Here is an 11,089-nt window from a genome sequence, read left to right on the forward strand (position 1 = left end):
CATACTTTATTCATTGCTCATTTAACTTAAAAATCTAAAATTCGCTCATGTTTGTGCTTTAGAAAAGTTACAATGCATGTTTTTGTTAAATAAATAAATAAAATAAAGTAAAAAATTGAATCTGATTCCGGAAAATTTAAATATTTTTTCAATTTGACTATAGAAATTTTTGGTGAAATATATGACCATAGTCGACTTAAAATTTTAAATTTCGAAAAGGAGTTTTTTTTATAATATAAGGCCGTTTAAATATTCATTAAGCACCTATCAGAGGCAGGGGATTTGCTTATTTTTGCTAACAAGGGAGGGAAGAGGAGTATTAGCATTCCCTATGTAAAACAACAGAATCCCCTTTGTTAAAGAAAATCACCTTTACAAAAAGTTATGAAAAATTCCTCAAAGTTACGAAATATTCTTAAAATGAAAAAAAAAATGCAGCAAAAAATTAGACGAGGAAAATTTTTAATTTGGAATTTTAATGCGAGAAATAGTTTGAAATTTTTTTTCGAAGTTTCAGGAGTCAAGAAGTTTGACCACTAAAGGAAAACACAAAATATTCGTAAAGAATATTCTAGTGAATATTTTATAAAATGAATTAAAACGAATATTTGTTTTATGGAAAGTTTCAATTTTTGAATTTTTTTTTTGAAGTTTCAGGAGTCAAGAAGTTTGATCACTAAAGGAAAACACAAAATATTCATGAAGAATATTCTAGTGAATATTTTATAAAATGAATTAAAACGTGCATTTGTTTTATGCAAAGTTTCAAAATGAGTCAAGAAGTTTGACCACTAAAGGAAAACACAAAATATTCATAAAGAATATTCTAGTGAATAATTTATAACATGAATTAAAACGTGAATTTGTTTTATGCAAAGTTTCAATCTCTGAAATTTTTTTTTGAAGTTTCAGGAGTCAAGAGGTTTGACCACTAAAGGAAAACACAAAATATTCATAAAGAATATTCTAGTGAATATTTCATAAAACGAATTGAAACGTAAATTTGTTTTATGCAAACTTCCACTTTTTATTTGAAAAATTTCATCCTGAAATTAGATTACAATAGTAAAAATTCAAAGTATAAAACGTGGGGGAGGATGTTGTGATTTTCTTACGAAAGGTCGAGAAGGTTTTTGTGATTTTCTTATTTTTGTTGACAAAGGGGGAAGGGGTAGACAGATACTTCAAACGTGCTTACGTAATATTTGATCAGCCCCAAACACATATGCACATTTTATTTCATGCTAAACTGTGATATGTTCTTTTTATCTAGGTACAATAATCAGTGGATGGTCCTAAACTATAATAAATTTCAGCCAAATCAACCTCTGCAAGATGGATTGCTCTATGTGTTGGAACAACTACCGTAAGAATAGTTCAACCTACTATGTTCGAAATAAATTCTCTTTCTTCTAAGAATTATAAGTTTTCTCGATACATCATCTATTTCATTTGGCATTTTTCCCCCTGTGATCTAAGAAACTCTTAGCCAGATGATGAATTGATTCATGTCAATAGAAATCGTGGTGAGACTTTCTTTATTAGCTTTGATGACTAAGGCGAGTGCTTCTTGGTAAGCTGGAAGCAGTTTTTTAAAAGTTAATCTTTTTTTTGTTGATACATCTACTAGTAAGTTAATCCGTTTTAACTCGTATTAAACGAAGTACATTAGTTTTAAATGGTTACATAGGTATTGAATCCATTTTTTAAAAATAATTTTTATCTTCACCAGTTAATGTTTGTCCAAAGCCTTAAAGGTGTCTTTTGAAACACTTTCGCCAGCAAAATAAATTTTTTTTAAAAATGCCCCAGTTTAAGTGTTTTAAGTCTAGGTCAAACTTTTATTTCAAACTATATGCAGTATCTTGCTGAAATTAATTGTAAGGATTTTAAAATGAACAATTGGTTTGAATATTTCACTGATTTGGCTAGATTTTTCCACTTTAATCAGGTGAATGATAATTCTTATTTTTTTGTACAGTTTCGCGACTCTCAACAATGAAGCGCTGAAGTAATTTTTCAAATATTAAAAATTAGATCGAAAATGCTTTATCTTCTCAAAAGTGACTTTCCTTCACTTCGTTATTTTGTTCGATTTTAATAATTAGTATATAAGGCTCCTGCTAAAGATGGCCAAAACTGGACATAAAAAAAGAAAGAGATTTTTCAATTTTTTTTTATTTATTTATTTATTTGGTAGACAACAAGATTTCTCATAAACTAATGCAACGAGAAAATTTTCTGCCTGAAGTTTTTCTAGATAAAAAGTTCCAGAAGAAGTGTTTTAGTCTTCTAGAGTTTTATTTCTAACGCTGATGATCACCAGACAAAAGCCCAGCCTTCAATGAAAATGAGATAAAATCTTAAAAATTCCTAAAATGTAATAAAATTAAAGAAAAACTGAAAATTATTCACTATATTGACAAGCACAAATTTCTTAAAAAGAAATTTTTGCATGAAGAAAAATCCTAACTTCGTTAACGTTATATCCATGATAAATAAATAAAAAAAAAAACGAATTTCAAAGTAATGAGTGAAAATTTCAATGAACCAGAATACCATACTGTTGCTCAATTTTTCAAATTACAGCTCAACTTTGAAAATTAAACAAAAATATTCCTCTGTGAATGTTTCCTTTTTATCTTAATTGCTCTTAGATTATTGATTTAATCATTTAAGAAACATGTTTTTAAATTAGTGTAGCTGTTTCAACACTATTGAATATTTCTTTGTTTCAGAAACTATATTCACAGTGAAGAAAAAACAGATGTTCTGAGGAAGCAGGGTTTCTGGTCATCTTATAATGTGGCGTAAGTAGACAATTATCTATTTGGGTTATTATGTCGGCTGGAGTGGTCAGGGAATTGACCTCACTGGGTTTGAATCCCGGACAAGGCATGGATGTTCTTTCATTTTCTGTCCTTACTGTGGGAGCAGCGTTGGCCCACATAACATGGTGCCCCTGAGAGAATGGCCAACAAATATGCTCTATTGATACCTGAATGACTAGTGTAAATCGGGTGGGCATTGGGAAAAAAAGTAAACTGCTGTTTGTAGAAAATGCAACACCATGAAAGAATCATCAGAATCAAATGAAATTTAATGCAGAAACGACTTGTACTGATACAAATAAATGATGAAATTTTCAAAACAAAAGAAACAAATTGAGCGTCCGAAATCAGTATTTGGTGCAGCCACCACGCGCTGCAATAAGTGCTGCTATACGACGTGGCATGGAGTCAAACAGATGTTGAATATCTGCTTGAGGAAGAGAATTCCATATCGCTTGTATGCGCAACCAAAGTTCGTCTTTGGAAACTGCAGGACGCGGATCACGAGTGAGAAGCCGACCAACCATATCTTACACGTGCTCAATAGGCGACATATCCGGCGAATAAGCAGGCCAAGGAAGAAGTTGCATGCGTTGTGCTGAACAGAAGTCTCTAACAGTCCGCGCAACATGTGGGCGTGCATTATTCTGCTGAAAGATAGCTCCAGGGATGCCTTGAAGGAAAGGAACGACTTCGGGCTGTAGCACTTCACGGACGTATCTGTTGCTATTGAGATTACCCTCAATTCGTATCAAATTGGATCGTCCATGATACGAAATCGCACCCCAGACCATAACTCCGGGTGTTCGACCACTATGTCGTTCAATAATACACTCAGGAAGGCAGCGTTGACCGGCATAACGTCTAACACGAACACGGCCATCATGGGTCCACAAATTGAAGCGTGATTCATCTGAAAAGACAACTTGGTGCCAATCAGCTCGCCAGTCTCTGTGCTCAAGAGCCCACTGCCGACGCAGCCGTCGATGATCCGCCGTGAGGGGAATCCTGTATAATGGCACCCTTGCACGCAATCCACGGCGCAGCAGACGACGACGAATTGACGAAGCCGACAATTGTACACCTGTAGCAGTAGACCAATGTGCTGCCAGCTGCCTGGAGGAAGCTGTGCGATCATTCACCGCCATGCGGAGCAGGTGTCGATCATCGCGCTCTGACGTCACCTTCTGTCATCCAGTGCCTGTTTTTCGAGTTGTTCGGTGCTCGTCGGTCCACTGCTTCCAAACTCGCATCACTGTGGAACTGTTCCGCTGCATACGAGCTGCTATTGCGCGATAGGAAAATCCTCCTTCTCGAAGGCCGATTATCCTCCCTCGTTCAAACTCCGTAAGTTGCTTGAATTTCTTATTCTTCCGTCGTGGAGGCATACTCAGGTCTCACTAAACGTTTGCCACTAACAAATAATCATAGACTATTTTCAACGTCCCGCTACAGCACTTTATTTATACGCTTTCAGCATCAATTCAGAGGGCGCTGCGCGCGCCACGCACGCGCGATGGCTCTGAAACTTTATTAATTTGCATAATATCCTATAATTGACATTTGCTGCGAATTTCATTTGATTCTGATGATTCCTTCATGGTGTTGCATTTTCTACAAACAGCAGTTTATTTAAACTCTACGTTTTATCAACTTAGTCTTTTAGTATAAGTATTTAAACTCTACGTATCACCAACTTAAACTCTACGTAGTATCAACTTAGTCTTTCAGTATAAGTATTTAAACTCTACGTATCACCAACTTAAACTCTACGTAGTATCAACTTAGTCTTTTAGTATAAGTATTTAAACTCTACGTATCACCAACTTAAACTCTACGTAGTATCAACTTAGTCTTTTAGTATAAGTATTTAAACTCTACGTATCACCAACTTAAACTCTACGTAGTATCAACTTAGTCTTTTAGTATAAGTATTTAAACTCTACGTATCACCAACTTAAACTCTACGTAGTATCAACTTAGTCTTTTAGTATAAGTATTTAAACTCTACGTATCACTAACTTAAACTCTACGTAGTATCAACTTAGTCTTGTAGTATAAGTATTTAAACTCTACGTATCACTAACTTAAACTCTACGTAGTATCAACTTAGTCTTTTAGTATAAGTATTTAAACTCTACGTATCACCAACTTAAACTCTACGTAGTATCAACTTAGTCTTTTAGTATAAGTATTTAAACTCTACGTATCACCAACTTAAACTCTACGTAGTATCAACTTAGTCTTTTAGTATAAGTATTTAAACTCTACGTATCACCAACTTAAACTCTACGTAGTATCAACTTAGTCTTTTAGCATAAGTATTTAAACTCTACGTATCACGAACTTAAACTCTACGTAGTATCAACTTAGTCTTGTAGTATAAGTATTTAAACTCTACGTATCACTAACTTAAACTCTACGTAGTATCAACTTAGTCTTTTAGTATAAGTATTTAAACTCTACGTATCACGAACTTAAACTCTACGTAGTATCAACTTAGTCTTGTAGTATAAGTATTTAAACTCTACGTATCACTAACTTAAACTCTACGTAGTATCAACTTAGTCTTGTGGTATAAGTATTTAAACTCTACGTATCATCAACTTAAACTTTAAGTAGTATCAACTTAGTATCTAAACTCTTCTTTCTCAGTAACTTTAAACTCTACAGAAAAAAGTCTAAATGTTAACTTGTTTCGATTGTGCAAACATGAGGTAGACATGTCATTCTCGACTGAGGCGTTTTTCCCATCTCATTATTAATTACTATTTGCTGGAAACACTGCTCTTGTTTCTATTATCTATTTTGCCACTTTTGATCGATGTCACGCTTCGTTCTGATGAGAATCGTGTTGCTTCGACCGATTCTTATTGTAGGTTTGAATTTTATGTTAGAAAATATATCTTGCTGTAGTTTTTAGAAAGTGCTTTTTTCGTAATTGTATTAGCTACTTGAAAAAAATATCACGTTCTAGTCTTTTACTACTATTTTTCTAAAAAAATTTTTTTAACAAAACAAAATTGCTTTAAAATGTATGGCTTTTAAGCGCACACGTAGATTGATCTAGAAACTTCAAGAATAACTAATTTCTTCTGGGAAGCAAAATTAGGTTTGGCATTTAATTTAGCCTCTCTCTCAATAAGAAGGGTTTTGTTTTATGGCTTCCGAGGCCGGTACCCCCTGAAGACGTCAGCTTCGGTGGTCATATTTTTATTTTTATTTCCTTCGTTTTCTTTATTGCTATATTTATTCTTTCTTCTGAAAATTCTGCTGCTTTTAAGCGCGTTTCTTTCAAAAATAGTTTTGTCAATTTAGAATTAAATATTTTGTATTCTTTTACTATCAGGTTTAAGACTAAGTACTGTGAAATGTATATAATCTTAAAAGTTAAATATTAAAACAATCTGGATCCCCATGAAAATTGTAACATTTAACTAGAGGACAAATTAGAGGAACTTTAAATTTTCAAGTAATAATCAAATTTTTATGTTTCAAGTTGTCATTTTTTTGAACATATTTTTATCTCTTTTAAAGATGGCAATTTTTTTCACATTCTAAGCATACTATTCATGCAAATTTAGAAATTTTTTGATTTAATTTAAACGTATTGTAGTAAAAGAAATTTTAAAAATTAATTATAAGCATGGTTATAAATTTGATCATAAAAATCTAAATTATTAATCTAATTCAGGAAAATTTTAATTTTATTTAAAAGTATTGTAGTATAAGTAATTTTAAAAGCTAATTATAAATTTGATTATGAAATTCGGAATTATTGGTTTAATTCAGAATCAGTAAAACTGTAATTTCCTTTAAAAGTAAACATTACAGTCTAAGTAATTTTATAAATCAATAATACGTTTTTCATCAAATAATTTTACAGATATTATGAAGATATATTCAATATGAGCGGAGCTCCAGAAAATGTTAAAAAATATGGAGATTTTTTCACTCACGACAAATCACCTCGAGCTTTGATATTTAAAAGAGATCAAAGCAATGTGACAGACATTGACAGCATGATGAAATTAATGAGGTAAGATAACATTTTTTTTATCATCGGCTATATTTCCTTCCTAAATTTGTTAAGACATTTTCGTTCTTTCAAGTTTATCAGATTTTAATTATGTTATGGAACTTAAATCGTTAATTTTGTTTTCAAGAAAAGCACTACAAAAAGACTTTCCTGCAAATTTAGTTCTTTATCTACAATTACTATTCATAAAGTTTCCAGAAAATGATCTGCAAATGTTTATTAAAGTTTCAGATGATTGTATTTGGTAAACATCTTTCAAAACGTTTATAAAAATTTATTAATGTATGCGTATAAAAAATTTGAGAAATATTATTATTTTCTAATGTCTTCAAATAGCAGATTAAGTTCAAAAATTCAAGTTTTTTCCTTTAGTTTTTTCATTGGAAGGTTTGCATATAGCTGTGGTTTTTTGCATGAGAGAATCGCAGCTCATCGCAACTGTGAAATGGTGAGAAGAGATCTATATTTGGCAATAAAACTATATAAAAAACTGGAAAGAGAAAAATTAATTTATCTATAAGAATGGATAAATTGCCAATATTTAAAGCTAAAAAAATTAAATAAATAAAATAAAGATAAAAAAAATGAAAAAAAATTCACTAGAAATTCAAAAATTACAATAACTTACGAACAAATTGATGGAATTTCAAAAAACCTCGTGCTAAGTTCCAAAATATAAATGGCTTTTTCTGCATGTCAAATTTCAATTTCGTAGTTATATTTCTGTGAACAGTAGATCGGTTGAGATGGTATTTTTTACAAAAAAGTTTAAGAGTTTATAATTCTCTAACTAATTATCGTGCGGAATTTTTTTTTTATTTCGTTATACTTCTTGCACATTTTTATACATCCCATCGTAATTTCAAGTTTTTAAGTCTTAAGTTTCTAAGTTTTTCAAGTCTTATAGCTTTTGCACAGCAAAACAAAATGAAACGCAAAATAAAAGTAACAAAAAATTCGAAAAAGAAAGCATTTAAAATTGCAATAACTTTTAAACAAGTTATAATTTAAAAAAAAAATATCAGAAACACATATTGCCTTTTAATCGCGCCAAATTTCAACACTTTAGTTGCAGTTCTGCTGTTTATGGAACAATTCTCAATGTATTTTTTTCCCTACAAGTTTAACAGTTTATAAGTCTCGAACTAATTATCAAATATTAATATTTTTAAATTCTATCCTAGTGCCTTTTCTTTTTTTTCGTAACACCTTTATTCCGTTATGCTTCCTGCATATTTTTATACATCCCATCGTAATTTCAAGTTTTTAAGTCTTAAGTTTCTAAGTTTTTCAAGTCTTATAGTTTTTGCACAGCAAAACAAAATGAAACGCAAATTAAAAGTAGCAAACAATTCGAAAAAGAAAGCATTTAAAATTGCAATAAATTTTAAACAAGTTATAATTTAAAAAAAAAATATCAGAAACACATATTGCCTTTTAATCGCGCCAAATTTCAACACTTTAGTTGCAGTTCTGCTGTTTATGGAACAATTCTCAATGTATTTTTTTCCCTACAAGTTTAACAGTTTATAAGTCTCGAACTAATTATCAAATATTAATATTTTTAAATTCTATCCTAGTGCCTTTTCTTTTTTTCGTAACACCTTTATTCCGTTATGCTTCCTGCATATTTTTATACATCCCATCGTAATTTCAAGTTTTTAAGTCTTAAGTTTCTAAGTTTTTCAAGTCTTATAGTTTTTGCACAGCAAAACAAAATGAAACGCAAATTAAAAGTAGCAAACAATTCGAAAAAGAAAGCATTTAAAATTGCAATAAATTTTAAACAAGTTATAATTTAAAAAAAAATATCAGAAACACATATTGCCTTTTAATCGCGCCAAATTTCAACACTTTAGTTGCACTTCTGCTGTTTATGGAACGATTCGCAATGTATTTTTTTCAACAAGTTTAACAGTTTATAAATCTCGAACTAATTATCAAATATTAATATTTTTAAATTCTATCTTAGTGCCTTTTCTTTTTTTCGTAACACTTTCATAATTCCAAGTTTGTAAGTCTAATAGTTTTTGAACAGCAAAACGAAGCCGGGGGTAAAGTTGAATATCCAAAACCTCGCTTACGAATTCTTAACCAGAAAGAAAATTTAGCTAAATAATAGAGCTATATCTAAGTTGCTATCTGGTAACTAACGTTACATTATTAAGTTTCCGTTTCGGCAATCGCATTAGATTGATTTTCTTTTGGGCAGAAACATAAAATCCGTTTACGCTACTTACTTTAGCTTAAAAATAATTGATTCTATGCGTAACTGAGTTATTAACTTTCACTGATTGCATTCTTATTTTACAGTAATACAGCCAATTAATTTTTTTTTATTTGTTTCTGCAAGGTATAATGATTATACCAATGATCCTCTCTCAAGATGTGATTGTAATCCTCCGTACAGTGCAGACTGTGCCATATCTGCACGCAATGATCTTAATCCAGCTAATGGAACTTACCCCTTCGAAAGCTTAGGCCATAGTCAGGAAGGGGGTACCGATATGAAGGTAAGGAGACATTTATTTGATATAATATCCTAAGAGTTTATGTTGCTAACACGAAAATGGAGCAAATTTTCTTTCTTATTTGACTGTTATGATTTATAATACAGGGTTATTCATAATTCCCTCCGCCTGTAAACGACATTTTTCTTTACTATAACTGTCTTCAGTGGTACATGCTACTGCCATCTACCGGCAACTGCTTAAATTAAAACTTGAATACTTTCGATATAATTTCATATGTTCTTTATTGCCATATTTGTCTTTGTTTTTTTACTATAACGCTTCGAAACCCCAGAGGGAATTATGAATAACCCTGTATATTTTTTTATTTGAAGAAAAAAAAGTTTACTTTCGTTTGCCACCACTATTTCAAAAAAAAAAAAAAAAAAAAAATAATAATAATAATAAATTCGTAGCACGTTTATCATTTTCACATATTCCCAAAATATCACATATTCCGGATTTCACATATTCCATTTCACATATTCCGGATTGTATTTATTTTTTATTTATTTATTTTTGCAGCCACATATTCTTACGTCCGAAAACATGTAAGACCTTTAAAAAAAGTATTGGAATTATTAATTATTTTTGCAATTATAAAATTTTCAGTTGGATTTTTTTTATGTTTTTCTGATTTTTTTTATGTTTAGGAAAAACTGATTTCAGTAGACTTATTTTTTCTCCTTTTTTTGTGCAGTAACGTATTTTAATTTCAAGATTTAAAGACCCTGCACCCCCTTTTCTTTTTTTTTAAAAAAAAGGGGAAATTCTATTAATTTTAAAGCTTTTCTCTCTGAAGCCTAATAAAGAATTGTATTTTTTGGGAAAATAATATAGCCTTATATTTTGTTTTCATTCTTTTTTTTTATTCTCTGCATTAGAGGGCTGGATAAAATATTTATGTAAAACTAATGTAGAGTTATTATCACACAATTTTCATCAATTCTTTATTCCTAATCAGTTATCATTTCATTGATTACGATGTTGCTTAATTTCTTTCTTTATTTAGCTCACGACGTATCAGCTGTTTCAGAAGTTACAGTTTGTAGCCATTGGAGGACCAACTTATGATCCCCTCCCTCCCTTCCAATGGAGTAAAAGTGATTTCGGGAAAACCGTCAAACATGAGGGGCATCCTGATTTATGGAAGTTTAAACCCATCATACATAAATGGACATGATTTATTTCTTGTTCCAATCAATTTTTTTTTATTTCTATGATAATAATAATAAAAAAGGAGTTTTGTGCGAATGTTTTTCTTTCTTGTAACTCCTGAACCGTTTGTGCCATGACACAGTGGGCCAGCATCCAAGGTTTCGTGGCCAAAATTAGTATTTCGATAAAATTTGTTTCAAAATTTGGGGATTTTTATTTAGGGGTTTTATGTGCAGGTAAATTGAATTCATAGTTGAAATTTTGAAATACACTAGAAATACCCCAAAAAACAAAATGGCGGCTGAAATATGGCGAGCAAAAATAAAAAAAATAATATAGTACGTTTAAATAATTAAATATAGCAATGAAAATATAATAATTTCCGTAATTTTATATTAAAAATGAATAGCAAATTATATTTCCGAAGTAATGTTACAAAATAACGCGAATTAATTATGAAATAGTGCGAAAACATGAAAAAAAAACATAATTTTTGTTTTTCGGTATATTTAGTCCACTTTTGCAATACGGGCAAAATGGGGTTGGTTTTT

At 30.8% G+C, this 11,089-nt stretch overlaps 1 protein-coding gene across 2 annotated transcripts in view; it reads left to right on the top strand.

Moving 5' to 3' along the window:
• The window catches only part of LOC107452217 (putative aminopeptidase PLBD2), a 41,290-nt gene extending 30,656 nt beyond the window's left edge, over positions 1-10,634 (top strand). For both annotated transcript variants that reach the window (XM_043039344.3, XM_043039345.3), the window contains exons 8-12: positions 1,274-1,366; positions 2,739-2,810; positions 6,718-6,870; positions 9,224-9,383; positions 10,393-10,634. In XM_043039344.3, coding sequence (XP_042895278.2) covers positions 1,274-1,366; positions 2,739-2,810; positions 6,718-6,870; positions 9,224-9,383; positions 10,393-10,563 — 649 coding nt within the window. In that variant the 3' untranslated portion in view covers positions 10,564-10,634. The remainder of the gene's footprint in view (positions 1-1,273; positions 1,367-2,738; positions 2,811-6,717; positions 6,871-9,223; positions 9,384-10,392) is intronic.
• The last annotated feature ends 455 nt before the right edge of the window (positions 10,635-11,089 follow it).

This window comes from Parasteatoda tepidariorum, chromosome 7, assembly GCF_982258835.1.
Source record: "Parasteatoda tepidariorum strain Cologne lab strain chromosome 7, Ptep-v5.0, whole genome shotgun sequence".
Taxonomy (NCBI): Eukaryota; Metazoa; Arthropoda; class Arachnida; order Araneae; family Theridiidae; genus Parasteatoda; species Parasteatoda tepidariorum.